Source organism: Megachile rotundata, chromosome 14 (genome assembly GCF_050947335.1).
Source record: "Megachile rotundata isolate GNS110a chromosome 14, iyMegRotu1, whole genome shotgun sequence".
Classification (NCBI taxonomy): Eukaryota; Metazoa; Arthropoda; class Insecta; order Hymenoptera; family Megachilidae; genus Megachile; species Megachile rotundata.
The window spans coordinates 12,539,696-12,559,895 of NC_134996.1; the positions used below are offsets into that span (position 1 = coordinate 12,539,696).

The window sequence follows — 20,200 nt, forward strand, 5'->3', positions numbered from 1 at the left end:
ATGTTCTTCGGGCCAATGAATTAGCGGCATAAGAGACGAATTCAACCTTTCTTTAAACTTCTTAATCCTTCGTGTCTTCAATTTCCGCGACCTTACATCAATAAGTAACTTGATTGCTCTTGAAGCAAATTAATTCGATCAAAGATAAACCTTGATTTGCGGGATCGTAGAAAAGATAGCTAAAGAAGAAGGCAAATAAGAGACGTTATCTTAATTCGCGAATCTAACCAATTAAGATGGAGCTATAGATCCGAAATTAACTGAAAATTAATTTGAAACCGGTCTTTCAGTCGTCGCGTATCGCGGCTCCGGTGCTAATTGATTTTATCTCTTCTGCTTTTTCTTCCAGTGGTCCATCTTTTTTCCCCCGCTTCGCTAACTCGTTCAAGAAAGTTCTCGCGTTCAGTTAGGGGAAAGAGTATCTGACTTTTCGACTTCGTTTTCCTTTTAGGAATGTTCTTACGGAATACAAGTTGTCTCAGGCTTTCCAACGATATTTAACGAGCAGAAATAAGCTGAAAATGGTACCTAAATATTTATGAAGAAGTCGTAACAAAAGTACGGAATAATAATGGAGTTTTACTTTAGCATGTTGAGACGCGATATGTATAGCGGGCACCGAAACTTTTCCGCTTGACCAACTTGGAATATTTTTACGAACTAGGTTCCGTCGATCTTTGCTTTAATATCGTACGATCGAAATGAAACAAGTACACGTTTCTGTAACCTTTTAATAAAGCATTTACGAGTCCATGTTTACAAAGCACTTTTATAAAGAGCGGAGGAGAGCAATAAGGCTTTATAGATATGAAGCCATCAAAGAAGCGAATGGACAAACAAACTGTTACGTATGCGTTTCGAGTACACTTAATAAAGCTTAATTCTGAAACCGAGTAAAAACGAGTTTTTACGGCGTGAAATGACACTCATATTAGCGCCTTTGTGAGATACGACAAAGGTGACTCTAGAAAGCCATTTGATCAAGTCTCTAGTACATTTGTCGCATCCGTAAAAGGCATAACAAAACGATGGCGTAAAACGTAGAATGTTCGTCCGACGTGTGACGATCGAGGAAAAAACTTTATTGGATTCTTACGCTGCCTCCTCGACGACCGTGGCTAAAAAGAACTCCGTGCTCTTGTCGTTCGAGATGACCACGACGGGATCAAGGGGCGTCTCGTCCTCGTCCTCGTTGCTTCCGGACGCCGTGTTCGTCGGTTCTTCCATACCGGGAGCCACGAGTGCCGCCGCTCCCAGCGCGGTCTCCGCAAACCTTGCCACAGAATACCCACTACGTGATCTTAGTCAAAAGCCCTCTAAAAAAAAGCTTCTACACTTAGCATGCTTTTAGTATTTCTCGGCGCGTTAATCCGACAAAAGGGGAAAAAGTTAATCTATCATGCACAAAGCGACTATGAACCGGCGCTCGCGACTTCGTTCGAAACTTTGCCACCCGACGAACAAAGAACCAAGCTTTTTACTTCGTTGAACCGGCCTCTTCATACCGGCGATTCAGAGTGCCTTACTGAACTGCGTTTTCATTCAAACGGAACTGAAGGTAATGACCCCGTGTTTTTTAATCCTCCCATTGTGACTCGAGCGCCATGTTCCAAATAATTTCGTGTCGAGGAGCAAAAATGGAGTTGTCATTTTCAGTCACGTCGGTAAATACGGTTAGGTTAGGTTTTTTAATTCTCCCGTTGTGATCGGCCGACTCGAGCGCCATGTTTGAAATAATTTCGTGTCGGGGAGCAAAAATGAAGTTGTCATTTTCAACCAGATCGGTAAATACGGTTAGGTTAGGTTTTTTAATTCTCCCGTTGTGATCGGCCGACTCGAGCGCCATGTTCTAAATAATTTCGTGTCGGGGAGCAAAAATGAAGTTGTCATTTTCAACCAGATCGGTAAATACTGTTAGATTAGGTTTTTTAATCCTGCTATTGTGATCGGCCGACTCGAGCGCCATGTTCTAAATAATTTCGTGTCGGAGAGCAAAAATGAAGTTGTCATTTTCAGTCAGGTCGGTAAATACGGGCATCTGTTATTCAAATTTCTATGAGCGTAAAACGTCACGTTTTGATAATAATTCCATGTCGAACCAGATTTGTAATGAGTTGCGAACATATCCGAGCTTTCATCGATACGTTACAGGTTAACGTTGTCGAGTAATTTTCGTTCGCGGACGTGTATATAAATTGTACAGGAAATTTGATTGGCGTATTATCGGTATAATATGGACGTTCGCAAACGGACGCGTATTCCCTGTAATCGGATTATCGGGAAGTAGCAACATTACAGATTGGATAGGTGAATGCGTCCGATACTCGTAGTTCCAATTTAAGCGATAACTCCTACAACTCAGTGACGTTAAAGTTACTTCGCTCGATTCGATATTCCCGACGAGAGCTGGAGAAAATAATTAATAATTCCCCGATTGCCGAAATTCCGACCGAGTTCCCACAAATGTAATTCTATGAAAATCCCTATTTACTTTCCTTTCACGGTCCGCGAAGATTAATCGAGATATTTGTTAATTAATGGACACGAGTAATCACTGTCTAGAATTGAATGAACGACACGGAAATTACTTAGAGATAATCACATTTAAGTCGAGAGAATATCGAGGGAAATTCGTGGAAAGGAGGTTATGCTAAACGCATAGGACCCAAGGGAAAAGATATGGGCAAAATGTGACCGTTGCCAGGAACACCTAAGTCCAATTTATCGACGGTGTTTGTACATAACTACGGACCTGGAAGGAAGCTATAAATGATAATTAGGCAACGTTGAAACACCTCTTACCCTACTAGCATGAAAGATTAAGCAAGATCGAAACATTTAATTCGATCGTAGCCGAGAATTCAAAATTTATGAATTGAAATTCAACGAGGGTGGAATTCGTGATCCTTCGCAGAGGAAAAACGGCAAAGTCGGTATTAAAGCATTTGGAGTGGCAAACAAGACTACGTGCCTTCGAGTCGGCCGTCAAGGAAGACTTCTTCAGGGTCCTCATCGATGAACAAACGCACGACGCTTAGAAACAGACGGGAACAAAAGCCAGCAATTAAATCGAGACGAAGTAGTTGGCTATTCAAGGCAAGTACACCGACCCCGGACAACGGAAATGAAGCCCGGAGAGCGCGAGAAAAGCGTATTATTCGGAGATGCTGGAGGCTTACTTCGCCTTCCTCCTACGCCCCTTTCAAAATCCTCTTTTCCAAGCGACGAAATAAGTACATAACAACGGAAAATTTGTAATATCCTTAACATCCACGATAATCCGTGCTATAGCGCCGCGCCAGCCACTGGTTGTTCCACTGTGCACACGCGCGTTAACAGTGGCCAATACCTTCGAGCGTATTCTCGCCCGCTGACACGACAATCTTCGTGAAAAATTGTCTCGTTGGAATGCAAGAGTTACGTGCTGGGAAAATTGAAAAAAATGACTCGATTCTCGGGCGTGGGACACATTCGAGATGAAGCTCGTTCGTCTTTGACTGGCGAGATCGGGATCGCGAATAAATTCAACGAGTTTAAACAACGTTCTTTTGATCTCGCTGGAAATGGAAAATTGATTCATCGCCTAGAACGCGACCGTTCAAACGCCGGTGCAGTGTCAATAGATATTATTTTTCTCACCGCGAGTTTAGTAATTACTTTCGAGGACTTTTTCCTACGCACGATTTTATCTATTCAACGAAGTATCCGCTTTGAGTCTCCGTCGTCGATCGAACAAACGAATTTCTCGTCGTAATAACGTCTAGGCAATCTACCGTCAATTCGAAACATTCGGCCAAAGAATTTCAAGCCGTCAGCTGCTTTAACCGGCGCTGGTTTATTGGATATTCCTAGAAAATTCTTGGTAAATTCGAGGTAAGAACGCGAACGATTTCCACGACGAGACGAGTAAAAGGTGTTGGCTCACCTGCGCGTGTGCGCGATGTTCTCGATTATGCTGCCCGGTTTTATGTCGCCCAGATTCGGTTTCCTGTTGGCCCTCGCTTTCTTCGCTCTGTTCCGTAGCGCCTGGAATAAAATTGAAATCGCCGTTTCAAGATAAATCAGAGTATCGAAAAATCACGAAATAAATCTCCGTGGCATCCATTATCTATACGTATCAAAACAGAAGGATTTATTACGACGTTTTTGCGCCAATGTCCCCTCCCCTGACGCGTTAGAAAATTTCGTCGTTGATGCATTATGAGAAACAGTATCTTGCTCCGATACCGTGGAATATAAAAGAAAGATATTTCACGTTTTATATCGATGCTCCGAAGGATATCGTTTCCTCTCTGGACGTTAAACCATCGCATTATACTTTTACGAGAGTGCCTGTAAAAACTGTGAAAATGTACGAACGATCGCCTTGCATCGATCGCCAGTCTCCTTCCAACCTTTTCATTTAGGATGTCTTTACGAGATGATCATTATGTCATCGCGTTTACACGCGAACGATTACGTCGCTCAATTCGAGGCGTTCGGTATCGGCAATTAATACCACCATAATGGGAGCACCGGTGCAAACAAAATGACCATGCTTTCCGACCCTCGTAAAACGTCGAAGCATTTACTCGACGTAGAAACCGCAAAACACTTTGTACCAGCTGCTGCGAAAATTATATAATTTGTCGAATTTTACTTCATCCGTGATTAACTTGGTTCCATAAAAATTAAAACAATTATCTTTTGCATCGACATAGGGAAGTTACGCAAATCCCTGTAAGATATTCTCCGTCGCAAAAGGCAAGGAGACAGACGTTCTTTATTTGCTGTCAGAATTATGCAAAAGGTTTGTCCGATTTATATAACACCCAACTTCAAACAAGACTGCGAGCAAAGAAATTGGTTCGCAACAGTTTCAAAAATTTACAACTCCTTTTCAGCGTGCACGTTACGTAACCTCGGGCTGCTCCAAGATGGCGGATGATCGCGGATTTCTTACCTTGAATATGTTGTAATAGAGAAACACCATGATGATGCAGGGTATGTAGAAGCTGGATAGGCTCGAGTAGATGATAAAGTCCGCATTGTAGAACAGGCATTGGTCCGGTATTCGGTCGGGGGTGTTATTCAAGCCGAGAACAATCGGGCTGCCGATCGCGGCCGATATCGCCCAGACCAACAGTATCGTTAACCACACTCTTCTATTGTTCTTGTGCTTCGCGTATTTTATCGGCTGGGTCACCGCTATGTATCTGCAATTCAAATTCGTTTCGCTATCGTATCGTACAGTGTCCCCTACCTTGACGGGCATTACGGTGCCGCAAATCAACGCGGTCTCGCCAACACCTTCCACCCGTTTCCCCTCCGCGGCCTTCCGCTGTCCAATTTATTTCTATTTCCGCTGATACATACGCCGTGAGACGCGTCGAATTGAAAACGTTTCAGAAACCGCTTACGCGACCGGAAAGCCGGGGTCAAACGGTTGAAAGTAACGCTGATTAATTAGACCCGTGAATTATACCGAGAATTTCTGGCGGGGAAGAAAAGGAGCTCGTTAAAGAATCAGATTTAAACCGCGGTCAAGAGTGGTTTAATAGAGCCATTTATCTTGATACGCATATTTTAACATGCAGGCAGATTAACCGAAAGTTTTATCCTCGAAATAAATTCTTGCACCAAGTTTTCTCTTTAATGTCCATCAGGCGAAAATTAATCGATAAAGGTAATCCAAAAGTTTCTTTGCTGCTGTATAACGTTTCCGCGAGCTATCGAAGTTTTCATCGATAGTATTTTCGGCGACCGTTCGAAGAATGCAAACGCGGAATTGAAACGCGAAAAACGCAGCTCGGCATCGAGAGTACCTCGAAATGAATTCCGAAAGTTCCAGCATCGCGAATCGAGCTTGTTTCCGTTCTTCGAAACTGTTATTCCGTTGAATTTTTTAGAGCACGGAAACAATCGTTTCTTTAACCGATACACATTTAGATCGAGGCGTTTGATTGAAAGAAATTGCTCTTTCGACTTTAACTCATTCCGCTCGCAAAAGCAACCTCAGCCTTTTACTTTTTCACCCTTCCTGTTATTCCTGTCACGTAAGCCGGTTAAATCAGCTACCTTCCCCGCGATTTTCGGAACTTTTTCCTTTTGCCCACGATCGCTGTTACGAAATCTTGTCGCGACCGAATAAAACGGATGCAACGTGGGCGAGATATATTTGATTTCGAGACAGAGTCAGGGGAAGAGGTCCCACGGCTCGTTCGTCTTCGCTGAATTTTTCAAGCTGGAAATTTGAGAATTTGGGGATGTAAATATTTGGAGATGCGAGAACTTGGGATGCAGAAATTTAGGGGTATAGCACTTTGGAGATATGGGAATTCGCAGTCGAAATTTAGGGACGTGGAAAATTGACGACGAATTTCGAACCTGTACAAATTTTATAATTTAGAAACAGAACCTCCACATGTCAAATGCATTTTGTAGTTTAAGTTCAAAGAACTCAACCCTTAAATGCATATTTCATTAGCAAGCTGATCATCAAATTTATTCAATATTAGAATGTTTACGTTCTGTTGCTCAATCAATTTCATTTGAAGTTGTTTTTATTTTTATTTAAAGATTTTCTTTAATAGATTTATATAATGATACAATTCAGAGTAGTATATATTTCATATATGTTACACTTCTGCAACTTTATATGTGACTACTCAGTACATGTTTTGAAACAGTTATAAAAATATATATTAAAAATGTAACTAATTTTGCAACATTATGTATTTAATCCTTCAAGAAAGACAAATAATGCTCCCTTATCCAAAGAAACTCCCAAGTGTACCTCGTATACGCGAATTACCAGTATCACCGAAGTTTTTATCAGTAGAACAATCGATAGGAGGGTTAAGGGATGGGTAAAGAAAGATTGGAGCGTGGAGTGTAAGGGGAGTTATTTGCGAAGAAGGCTCACCTGTCTATCGAAATCGCTACTAGGTTGAAGATGGAGCTGGTGCTGCATGTCACGTCCATCGCGATGTAAAAGTCACAAACGAATCCGGGCAGACTCCATGATCCGTTTACCTGTAAAACGAACGAACAAACCATGAAGATTAAATCCAGCGCGTATCGTGTCGGCGGAATTAACTGTCATTGGTACGGTCCGGCTATTGTTCCGATGCAAATTAGCGATCGGTGATTCTCCGAACGTTTCGCGTAAACGACCAAAAACACGAGCAAATTGCGCGCGAATATCGCGGTAATTGATGGCGCGTCCACGCCTTTGTGAACGGGAAAATCATAATACGTCGTTGTAACGACACGGAAAACATTTTGGGTGGAATTTTAAAATAAACCTTCGTTTGGAACATTTTGGAAGCGAAATCCGTTTGTGACGAGCATAAATTAATTCCGTTTAAGCAACCCAAGATGTTTCCATTGTTTCTCTTATTTTCGCCGGAGAGTAAAGATACCAGAAGTGTGCTCGAATCGTCGCTCGGGAAAAAGGCATTCGAGGTAAGAGCATCTCGAATCAAAAGATGCTTTGGTCGTATCAAGAGATGAGCTTTATCTCTGTTCCCCTGCACTTTTCGTTATACTCGGTGTTTCTGCTTTTGAACCGGCGCATCTTCCTCTTTATTCTCGGATGCGCAGCTTTCGGTTCCTTGATTTATTCGGAACATCCGTGCCAGGAGTACGGAATCGGACGCGACCTAAACGCGCCTATCTACTACGTGGTCACGATTGTCTCCGTCTTCCGTTAAGGCAATGGCTTTCAAAGAGCTCTATTTCCTTCGTGCCGTTCGCAGAAACCGCAAGCATTTTCCGTCGAGCCATTTCTCTGGTCAAACCGTAATTCGACGGAATCGCCGCCGTTCGATCAACGTTCGAGATTATTGCTCCGCTTCTTTCTCCCGCTTTCGGAACATTGCAAATGCTGGGATTAAAAAATTTAGGGATATACGAGAGGATTAAATTTTCCAGCGAAATTGGATCCAATGGTTCGATCACGTATGAAATACCCTTGAATGAGCAATGGTGGCGATTCGTGCACGTACGGGCATAGATCAAACGGTGAAAGACGAAGGTTTCAATTGCACGTACGGTGTCCCGGTTTAAATCAGAGTCTCGCCATTATCGATCATATCCAGCAGTATGCATCGTGATCACTGGTAAAACGTATTACAGGATAGTATTAAGTTGCGTTGGCCGTAGTTTAACGTCGTATCGATCCAGCTGCCGCATAGTTATTTTGCTCGTACGGAACTCGAGAGCAACCTGAGACCAACCCATCGATATTTTATGAAGCTGTAATCTCGCGGAAATGCGCAACACGTGCACCGCGTTGTTCCCACCACTTTTTTTATTTAGAATTCATGACGTGTCGCTTGGAAAAACCGGGGGAAAATTTCGGAAAAAGTAATGCAAGTCTTTCGTTATTGTTTTCCCCGTTTCTTACCAAGCTTTTTCGACCAGCTTGTTCGAAACGTTGCTTTTGAAATATCGGTTTAAGTTGCCCCATTGTGCTACCTATTGAACGCATTATGACCTACATTTTCACGAGAGGAAGAGATATTTCGAATACCGTTAAATGCGGCGATTTAATACCAACGTTTTCTACCTATTTTCATTGTTTTCTTTCTTTAACGAGCGGCACGATGTTATCGTTACGGGGGAAAAACACACGCGAGGCAGAAAGAAATGAAAAGAAGAAAGAATTTTTATTCCGGAAACCGCGCACGCACCCTTGCGTAAAATTCGTGTAACAGCACGCCAGCAAGAATGAGCACAAAGGAGGCAGCAGGTTTGAAACAATTAGAATCGCGGCCGCTGCAAAGAGTCCATTGGAATTACAGGGTTTCCTTTTAATCATAAACGCGTAATGAAATCGAGCGGTTCAAAGAAGAGCAAATATCGGCGAAGAAATGGCAGCTGAAGACCCGAGGGACGCGTTTGTCAACGTTGCAACCGATCGATGTGTCTGTTACTTTTATTCTGCGGATTGCCTCGAAATGCATGCCTCCCGTTTCCTCTGGGATGGTATTAAACATTGGAAACGCGGTCACTTCGAATCCTCAAAGGAAACGATCACCACTAGAGGATATGTGGCAAAGAAGAAAGCAAAAGTATCGATACAGACGGTTTCGAAAGCTTCTGCCCGAAAACGAATCGAATCCTTTGCCATTTTGCGATTCTCGAAAAATTGTTCTTACGCTTTCTGGTCAAAGGAATATTACAGGATTACAGGAAACGAAAATAGACGGGAATCTGTACGCTCAAAGATAGCCAAGGTAAACATTTCAAACCGTCTCGTTTTAATTCGTAAAAAGTATACTTCGCGGAGAAAATGTCGTTGAAATTTCACGAAATCGTCCAATTAACCTTTTTCTCTCGTATCTCCGTTTTACTGCCCCGTAGAATCCATGATTCCCTAATATCTTAGAACCCTTTTACGATCCACGTTCAAATCATTTGTCGTGCTCGAACGATGCTGAGAAGTAGGGTGTACAAAGTGTTTTCTGATAAGGGATCTCATTTGGGGAATCGAAGTTAAACGTCGTTGATTTATGTTTAATCCGAATTGGCGTACATTTCATGTATATAAAACTACCTCGCATTTCACGGTACTGTCTTTTATCAAGGGGACTTAGCCCGGGGATTTGCGCACGTTACTGATGTTACAACGACGCGTCGCATCGTTAATTACAAGACAGCTACAGTCCAAATCCCAGTTCGGTCCGAATATGCATAGTAACGCGCTTTTGTCCAAAGTTGAGTCCCGGCCAAAATGTCAATGAAGTATTCAGGGCGAAGTAATTTAAGAGCTACGTGCTAGTCACAATCTTGCGTCCGCTTTGAGCCAGCCTCGTTATCCGACACGCTGTGCCACAGTTGTACTCGTTGCTTATAGTCTGAAATATTCAGAATTCGCAGCGCGTCTGACTCCGAGAAGTCTCGATTTACGGAACACAATGTTTTACGTGTTTCTGAAACGATCAGCTGTTTCTTCGCCGATGCATGATTAATTAACCGAGAGGAAAGTGGCACCTCGAGCAAATTGGCGCGGGTCTATTTATCGTAGAAAGCGCGTCAACGCGAATCCCCTCTTGACAAGGGAGACGCGTTACCGAGCAACACGCAACAGAGTTATGGCTCATTTAACCTGGCTGGGGAGCTGGAAGGGCTTCGGTTACAACGGTTAAAATAAAGCACCGGCTGGAAGACGTAAAACGCGCTTCCTTCATGCTGAGAAACGGGCATGCACTATTTTTCGTCGCTCCTTCTACTTTGTTCGCCTCGGAATTATTAATACCGGTTATAACGCTAGTATGCGGGCTACGAAGCGGATCCAAAAGGACCGGAACGACCGTTGCCGTAGCATGGATGGTCAGTGCACGCTGGAATTCTGAAGCTCGGCAAACATGGACCTTTTCATAATTACGCGTACATTTGCAACGAGTTTCAAGTATTATCAAGTATAATCTTTTGTTCCGCTTTTAAACGTTTCCCGAAATTCTTAATTTTCGAGTCAAAAAGATGCGACACGAAATTGTAGTTGCCTCTCAAAAGCGAGAATACTTTTGTTGGAATTAAATGGAGATCCCACGGGATAACCCAAAGGGAAAGGCCAAGGTAAAGCGACACTTCCGGTCGATTGTAAGGCTGTTCGCGATACGCACGTAATCACCGTTTATAGCCAGCGTGTGCAGCGGCTATAATTAGAGCCGAAGGGAACGCGGCCAGTCGACCTTATATTATTTCACCGACCTTACGCCGAGGAGCACTATCGCCCCACGTTTCCGTAAGATCGTTAGGATTCGCACTGGATTATGGATTAGCTCGCACGAATCAGTGTGTACGCAATTTAGGAATAATCTCCTGAGAGCGCTATTTAGGTCAACCTGTACGTTTCATCGAACACGAAAATCGATTTCACGTAACATTTTTATAACCTTCCGATTTTGTTTCCAATTAATTCGACGTCCTTAGTTTGTAGAGTCCAGCATTTACAGATGTCACGAGTCCCATTGATCGTGCACGAAGTCTCGGAAGAGAATAATGGATAACAATTGACAAGTGGACAATGGCGTCGCGACGCCCAGGACGTTTAGGACGCGCAACGTTGTTTCGTTCGGATATCAGTGTCCGGTGATTAATTAGCGATTGTCTCCAGTGTTTCGACGATTCCATTAAACCGATCGATCCGCGTGGGGCAAAACCGCAAATCCTCCACCGTTTTACGACCAACGTTTTAAGCTCGAAGATAAATTTGCGTGACCGGAAGCTGTAAATTTTGCGTTATAATGCACTTAATGCGCTTCATTGTCCCGTATAGGCGAAGCTATTGATAATACATCGCTTGTCCTGGCGCAGAGAATATGAAGGACGCGACGACATGCTGGACATTGTCGGGACTCGATATTGCGAGTACTATGTTGTTAATTTTCCCTTCAAGACCCTCGAACGATTTTAAAAGCAAAGTTGATACTTCTATTCGGACGAGACACCGGAAAATTTTCTCTGTATAATTTCATTTATTTTAATGAAATTTTAACGAACCATTCCGCGTCACCAGCCACCCGATTCATCGTCGACGTGATGGTCGTTTGGAAAACGGAGGCGCGAAAGTTTTAGGAAAAAAAAGCACACGAAGCATTCGAGCGGGAATTTTAATTACTACCGCAGCGTTGAAGCGGATTGGTTCTACCTACTCGCCCACGCTTCGCCTGTAAAAAGTCTAATTAAGTCTTTATTATTCTTGCTCGTTCTTAATCAGTCTATTTACGTGGCGTGCAATTTTCGATTTGTTAGTTCCGGAAATTCTCCTTCGGATGGATTCGTTCCAAGATAAATAAGCTAGGAATTCGCCGAAAGGTACACAATGCGTATAAATGCATGCAATTGCTTTCGGGCCGGCTAGTTTGTATTGATTCTGTTCGCGATGTCGAACGTTCCGGCTTATCTCGAATTCAAAATGCAATTAATTTCCGCATCGAGCTTCCATCAGCGAAGACACAAAAAATCTTTCTCAAATTGGTTTTTTAAGGTTTCCGAGTTTGTTCCGCCTCGAAATTCGTTGGAAAATTGATCTCTCGTCGACGGATTCACGAAATTACGCATGCAAACCGTTCGTTGGACGCTTTCGCGTTAACGCGCTGTCAATTTCATTTGTACCTGATGTTTGCGGTTTTTATTTACTAAAAGAGAGCTTCGTTTTTCACCGTACGATGGCACCGATATACCACAAGGTATAAAACTAGAATTTATCAAGAACTCTACGAGAGCGACTTTCGCGCTCGTAATTTCGCAAGAGAGCAAACCGGAAGCTCTAGCCGGGCTTCCCGGTTACTGTATTTTCCATCGACGTGTCGGCCACGTTGGTATCATGTCGGCCGTTTAAACGGGTAACGGCGTCCCTATTAATTCTCGTATCGAGCGGCTGCAGTACTCCAAGCGATTCACCCATCGTAATTCAATGACACGCGGCAGAGGGTTGCGGAGACGAGGGCGCACGACCGACACGAAGGCCGTTGCTAAAATTGATTTGGAATTGATATAATCACTAAAGTTAAGCCGACAGAGAAAGCGAGACAGGTAGATAAATATATTGATAGATGTAGGATCGGAAGGGGTAAAAGTGGCAGGCGGTTGCCGAGGATCAAGCTGGAGGAAGATGGATGGTGGAAATCGAAGCTGCGTTGGACGAAGGAGAGAACACGGAGGTGCGAGAAGCTCTTGCAAGGAGGGTCGAAAGCACTCGAAGACTCAATCGTGGATAGATATTGTGGGGCAGAGGGGGAAGCTAGAAATCCTGGTATTACGGGCAGAGATGGAGCGGAGAATTATTTGCAAAGTGTAATCAATTCGATACTACGTTCTCGAAAAACCAAGAAAACTTGCAATTGGAAATAATTATCTTGGAAGGTCAATTATGTCTTAGTAACTATTAACCAACTTGTATAAATTACGAGGCAACTCCGAAAGCATAAATAACGACGGACAAATTCCTCTAATTTTCCCGATCGCGGTCACAACGATCGCTAGTTACGTCCTAATGGTTGAGTTTGCACGGGGAACTTCGATACAATTTCATAAGCCAAAGTTTAGAGGTTTGCTAGAATTTCTATGCAGTTTCGATTCCGTATTTAATCCCCGCCGTCTGTGTCACGGAAGAAACAATCGATCAAAGCGAGTCGAACGTAACGTCTCGGTTTCGTGATCGTCTCGCTTGTTAAGTTAATTGCTTTCCAGAGCTTCCTCTCGTTCCGATCTACTCCATAGATTCCTTGAAAGGATTCCGTTTTCTTCGTGCACGGAACTGATATGTTCATTGAAACAGCGTCGAAACGATGTGTCAGCGAAACGCTTTCCGAATAAACAATTTCAACAAGATGGCCGTTGGTCATCCAACGCTCGCGCTATTACGTGTCGTGCCTGCGAACTTTCCTGTTTCTTCGCAAATAGTTATACATCGTTTAACGTCACCTAGGAAAGGTGAGACGATCGACACGGAATGAAAATTCTTTGAAGCTTCTCGCAGATATTACGGAAGTAATCGACCGTTGGACGATCACCTTTGAATTTGCCCCTTGAAATTCCAAGGCGACATTAAAAAGCCATTAAGAAGACTAATGGAAGATCCTGTGCTCGGCCACTTTTTGACCGACCACTCGTTGCAGCCAGTTAACTTCTTGCCACGTCGGCCGATCTCCAGAGATTAAAGTCGATCCCGTTCAAGAATTTCATCTTTCACAGAAATATTACCGATGCGTAATATTCCGTTCATAATCCCTCTTACGTATTCACTCAGACACTGTCTCACGATCAGACAGAATTGGTTCAATTCCACTAGATTGTTAAGGTATGTCTCGTTATTTGGACCAATTCTAACTCGTTCATCACAGTATTAATTTATGTGACGTTCAGTTGTCGAGCTTTGTCAGAATTTGCGTGATGTGTTCATTGCGTGTACGTACTCAGAAATTGTCCTGTCATCAGATACTTTACAAGACATGTATACATGTAGATGTTACATACATGTAACATATGGATATTACATACATGTACAATCATGAGATACTTTATCAGACATGTATACATGTACACATGTGACATGTGGACTTCACATACATGTGACACGTGAACATTACATGCATGTAAAATCATGAGATACTTTACTAGACATGTATACATGTACACATGTGACACGTAGACTTCACATACATGTGACATGTGGACATTACATACATGTACAATCATCAGATACTTTACCAGACATGTATACATATACACACATGACATGTAGACATGACGTACATGTACAATCATCAGATACTTTACCAGATATGCATACATGTACACATGTGATATGTGGACATTAAGGATCTGAATGACAGACGAGACCTTGTGTTCATCAAGAAAGCTTAAAAATCATATGTTCTGTCATCACATCCCAGGAAAATATAATTCTACATATGATGTCGAGTGGTGCAAAGAAGTGGAAGCACCCGTTCTGGGAACGTCTGATGCGGAAACGAGCTGAGGTATTAAAAATTGCGGCAAGCGGAAAAATTCGTGTCAGTTAAATATTCCGACACCGGGAACCATCGAGTACACGCTGTCAATTTTGACACGGGTCTCGAGCAGCACAGGTGTTTCCATGAAAATTTTCGAAGGGAGGAAAGAACGTGGCGCGACACCACGTTCCTTGCATCAGCGAGATATCGATTCTATTCCCGAAGCTATTACACGGGCGTGTGCGCAAAATTGACGCGAATACGACCATTGAAAGAAGAGCTATTCGAAATCTGAATAGTTATACACGCGGCGTAAACACCATCCGATAGTTCGGTCCATTTCACGAGAATCGTGTTTTGTTCACTGTGTTTCTGTTTCATTACCTCTTACATAAAAATCAGCGGTTCTCACAAAATCGACGAAATTACAATTTTGATGAAATTAATTTCTGTTGTGTCGAATGTTCAGATACAGCTTTAAGTTCAGATGCAGTTTAAATTCTTATGAAATTGTAGACTACAATTTTTATGGAATTATTCGCGCCACGAATGCTCTGTATCATTGATACAGTTGATACCACGATTGTAGTGTTGAAATTTTAATGGCAATGAAATTGAATGGTGATAATAAGTTTGTAAATTTTCGAGGTCAATGTAATCGAAATGCAGTAGATAGCCAGGAGGAAATGTGGTATTTTGAAAAAGGATGTGATAGCCAGTCGGTGGCAATATCTGTTCCTGAGATTTTATTGCGATGGGATCGAGGGCGATATTGCTTTCAACGTTACGGCTGACCAGATACGGGGCATTATCACTCGACTTGACGCGGTCCTTCCAGTGACTGGACCTTCCGGAAATCTCTCGCTACTCGTTCATCGAATGACTCGCGTTACGACGTCGAAAGAAGTAAATCGTCGGAAATGTATCCACGTAACCGTGTATGGGAAGAAAAGCATCGAGAAACGCTTGATTGTGCACGACTCGTATATCAAGACGTAAGAAATCGACTCTTTCTTACCACGGAGTTAAAGCTTCGAAAATATCGAACTATGATTTAGGTCAAAAGTTCTCGCACTTTTTTGCGCCGTGAAGGATTGGCCAGATTTTCCATCTTCTCATCCATTCGTAATGTACCTTTCCACGCACGTTCCCTTTCTTAATAGCGCAATTTTTCAAGTTGCTTTTCACGAAAAATCAGGATAAGTTGATTTTAAGTTGAAAACCAGCGCGGATTTCGTCAACGAACAAACAAGAAATCATCGACTAATCCTTGTAGCAGAGAGCGAAGTAATTCGGTCGGCAGAAGCTTTCGCGAGCGAGCGTGCTGGTCGGGTCCATAGTGTTCCGGGTTTCGGACACGTAGTTACGACTTAGTCGGGGATCAGATTAAATTTACCTAGCCATCTAACGTGGCAGCACGGTGTCCGCGAGCGCAGAAACCGGGAGACAACGTGAAGGAACTTGCCGGAAACATCCGGGTTAACTTGCCATTTTAGGCGGTCACGAAGTCCATTGTTTCCGGTCCCCGGAAACTTGCTCTATTATCCGTAAATTCGTATCGTACCTTGAAAAAGCTACGCATTAAATTCACGGCGATAAATCGCGGTCCAATAACAGCGCGTTATAAATTCATCGGCAGCAAGGAATTTCAATTAAAATCAACTTGTAGCTTCAAAAGAGACTAATTAAGTAAACAACGCTTGTTTATAAAGCGACGCGATAAAGTGTACATGAAACTTTACCGCGCGGCAAACGAGAATACACATTTAATAGGTTCAATAACGAATTCGAAAGCGAATCGAATATAAATCGTTATTGCTCGTTGTTACCGATAATAATTATAAATGGTAGCCTCTAACACCGCAGCTAATTTGCGTATTAACGTCGATAATCGAATATTAATATCCGTATATAAATAGCACTGTGTACGAAACGTTGCCGTCTTTCAGTCGAACGTTATGATACCTGTTATCGATACTGATTGGTTCGGATGTTTGCCAACCTACCGTGTCACATTCGACTATTCAATCTATGCGCTGATTAATGTTTTTCAATATCGCCGATATCGGATTTAGTATTCCACAACAGATCCCGTTAATTACTGATTTCAAAATTCGCCTGATAACACGCCTAAAGCGTTTTAACACCTAAGCACATGCTAGCTTAAATCTTCGTCAATTCTACGGACAGCTTGACAGTTCTGTTTTATGGTACCTTCTTTGGGAGCACTCACGTATCTAATGAACTTCCTGCCGCTTTTTGTTACACTCCTGAAATTTCGACGGTAGAGTGCCTCTTGTTTCTTGATGACTTTAAGAAACACTTCGAATAAAAACAGACTTGTATTCTAAATTTTTTAGCTAGTAAAAAGTACCATTGCTTTGTTTCTGATGAACAGATAAAACTTACAAAATTCGAGCAAATATAAATTTATCTTTCTGTTCGAATAAACTAAGGACAACTTGAAGCTAAAGTTTCCCACAAGAAGAGGTCTTTAAAAAGACTTGTCCGACCAAGTGAAGTCCATCAACATACTCGCAATATTAGAAAAGAAAAGTCAATGGTTTCGAAAAGCAGAAGGGATGGGCAAAAAGCTAACACGCCCTACGAGGCAAGTTCGCGATCATAAGTTCGTAGCCGACGAAACTTTGACACTTGCCGCGCTAATTATTCAAACGAAGCTGCTCGAGACGTTGAGGCTTTTAGGAGGGATCAAATGGCTCGTTTCACCGACCGAAACTAGACGGTATTCATTTATAATCTTCGAGTACGCGGTCGCATTATGTGACACCATTCTCTCCATTAGCGCCCCGGGTCTTCGAAGGGTGGAATATGAAACCGCGTGACAATCGGTTACACGGTAACTTTCGAACTAAGATCAGATCGTTTAGGATCTAGAACTACTTATGAGGACGTGGAACATTTTCATAGGAATCGGAAGCATTAGATCGAACAACCATTAGATAACAGATATCGGATAATAACAGAGAAACAGGAGAACACGGTTTCTAAGCATTGCCTGCAGACATCCTGTTACCAACTCCCAGGAGTCGTTAGCAAAGGACTCTTTACTGGTGAAACTGTTCCGTGCCCCGAAAGCCGAGAGCTTTATTTAAATCTCCAGTTTACACGACGAACCGCGTGTTCCACTGTTTCGACGCCTCCGTGGATAAAGTACGTTCTCGTGGTTCCGAGAAGAACGTGTAGAAGTTTGCGAAGTTAGTTAGCTCCCGTTGAAACTAGACACATCGATCGTGTGATGTTAATGTCTGCAACAATGCCTCGATTATGGAAATCAGATTTCACATCGCGAGGAATTCAAACGCTTCCGAATTGATGCCGCTTTCGATGTTTCAAACTTTGTAATCCTGGCGATCGGAACATCTGTATTCGAGTAGATTGTATATCGTTCTGAAGTCTTAATGATCCGAGAGACAAGGTCCTAATGACTTCTCTGTCTGGAAGTTTGGCCCCAATAGAATCGTTAACGGATTCGGAAAAAGTTGGAAACGGTTAGGTTACGGTGTAAAAGTTGGTCAAGATATTGGGTCGTCCTTATCGAATTTAATTTATAAGTTGATCCTTTAAGGTTCTAATTGATTCCGCGACCTTTTCGTTTGCACGAATCCCCGGTAGACTCTTAAAGTCCTAAATTTCTTCCGTTGAAATTAATCATCTTTTGCTTTCGTAAAGCAGATGTTAATCAGCCGCCATGTTGCGACGTTGGAACGCAACGAATGGAGTTCCAGATCCCGTAATCTCCGATTGTCGTGACGGGTATTACGTGAATTATGCATGATCTCTTACTAAACAGGATGCTCGGAATATTTCCGCGTTTAAGTTAACCGAGATTCCAGTCTCGAACAGGCAAATAATCTTTGATTAATGCGTGAAATCGTGGGAAGACGCGGTTGGTTTTTCTTAGGTACCCTCGTTCGACACACTCGGACATCACGTAAAGGAAAAAGGAAAACGAGCCGGCAAATCAGGAAACTTTGGAAGGAGTTTTTGCTGGGCGAAGTACAAATGACCCACAATCATGGAGATTCCAACTTTACCAATTGCATTCAGGAGACGCTACGGAATGGGATTCGCAACTTTGTTGGAACACTTTAATCATGAAAGTTTCTTTTGGTGCTTACTTTCTATTATGCTACGACTGTTTCATCAAATCGGTAACGTACTGTTTCGATTTTAATCACCGATGCTAAATTCGATCGTTAGCCGAAACAATTCCCGTTACAACCGATTCTGCCACGAACAAGACCCGACGGTTTTGTGCTCGAAATTTTACTTCGTTAGTTACCGCCAGACAAATAGAACAAAGGAGGATTCTTCCCGGGAACCAACCGTGTCTTGCATTTTACTCGTCGCGAAATTTCGCTCGGAATAAAGCCCTCCGCCGGAAATACACCAGGAATCGTGTAGAAAAACGTAAGTGGTTGGAGAAAGTGTATGCTCGATCACTCATTGCCACGATTTTCTTTCGCTGAAAAAATTACGCCTTTGTAGCCCTTCATTCTCTTTCTCCGGGCAAATACAATGATACGGAGCTGACGTTAATGGAACGGAGCGGTTTCATCAAAACTACGATCTTTGGTATTGTGTTCGCTCGAGTACGCGTTTTTGCAATATTTTCCTGTCTACCGAAATGTAACGCAATACATTCCGAGCGAATCTGAAATGCATTCTTTTCAACTGTCTAAACGCTTTCACGGATTTCTTGTTTCAGTCCGCTTATAATCATCAAACATTGTGACAGACTCTTTGTTACTCTCGTTTGTTTAAAGTACGTCATCAATATGTACGTAATGTATTCCCCTAGGTTATTAAACAACTAATTGGATTCGTTCTTCAAGGGACGTTATCAAATTTTCCTCGTGTTTCAAAGTGTCATTAAAGAAGCACATTAACCAAAGAACTTTCTCCGTTTGTCTTGCTCTCCACCGCCTCCAGGTTTTTCCATGATTTTCGCGTGAAGGGTGATCGGGTTTCCTTCGAGTTTAACCCAAGAAGAAACATACGACCTATTGGAGAGGAAGATATACGGCACGCTTGTACCTTTCGAGCGAACCACAAATTTCGCGTCGCCCTTGAACGAGATCTTTTAGGGCTTGAGTGCTTTCAGTTTCAGAGGAAAATTCCTGAATTACCAGTATTCCCATCACGCTCGTAATTCACGTTTAACCCGATCTTACTTCTAAATCGCTACTTTTTATCGGTCAACAGCTCTAAAATCAAATAAAACATTTTTATAAAAAAAGTACTTTAAGAAGAAATCATCGACTTGTCCCAAATTACATCAGGAAGAGATATTCTTTCAAAATCCTTCATCGAGCTATTGAATATTGTCCTCAAAGTTAGCTTTTAATTTAATTTTTATCTAACATTCCCAACCGGCGCCAACAGGTCGATATCGTTGTTCCAACTCTATCGAAACTTACAGCAAAGTTAGTTGAACCTTTTCGCACGTAGTCCCAGAACAACTCGAGTGGTCAATTCGCTGAAAAGTCCCAATTTACGTCTCTCGGATACCAGTTTCTCCAGGGAAACACGTGCGCGGAATTGATTGATTTCCTTCCGGAGGACATGTACCCAGGTGTGGACTACCTGATAAACATTAACCAAAACGAGAAAGAAACTTCCCAGCGAGTCAAGAAATTCTTATCTCGATTGGAAACTCGATCGGTAATTCTGCACCGGATGAATTAAATTTAAACGCGCTCGTGTTTTCGAGGGAATTTTTAATGCGG

General features: G+C 42.6%; 1 protein-coding gene across 5 annotated transcripts in view; it reads right to left on the bottom strand.

The window, feature by feature from the left end:
• Dop2R (dopamine D2-like receptor) overlaps positions 1-20,200 on the bottom strand; it is an 89,319-nt gene that overhangs the window by 2,088 nt on the left and 67,031 nt on the right. For 4 of the 5 annotated variants that reach the window (XR_013040422.1, XR_013040421.1, XM_076539469.1 and 1 more), the window contains exons 3-6: positions 6,905-7,014; positions 4,943-5,195; positions 3,926-4,026; positions 1,097-1,291 (exon numbers count right to left, since the gene is read on the bottom strand). Coding sequence is in view for 3 of the 5 variants with exons in the window: in XM_076539469.1 (XP_076395584.1) it covers positions 1,097-1,291; positions 3,926-4,026; positions 4,943-5,195; positions 6,905-7,014 (659 nt within the window). In the remaining 2 variants the exon portion in view is untranslated. The remainder of the gene's footprint in view (positions 1-1,096; positions 1,292-3,925; positions 4,027-4,942; positions 5,196-6,904; positions 7,015-20,200) is intronic. The other variant, XM_076539470.1, reaches the window with a different exon arrangement.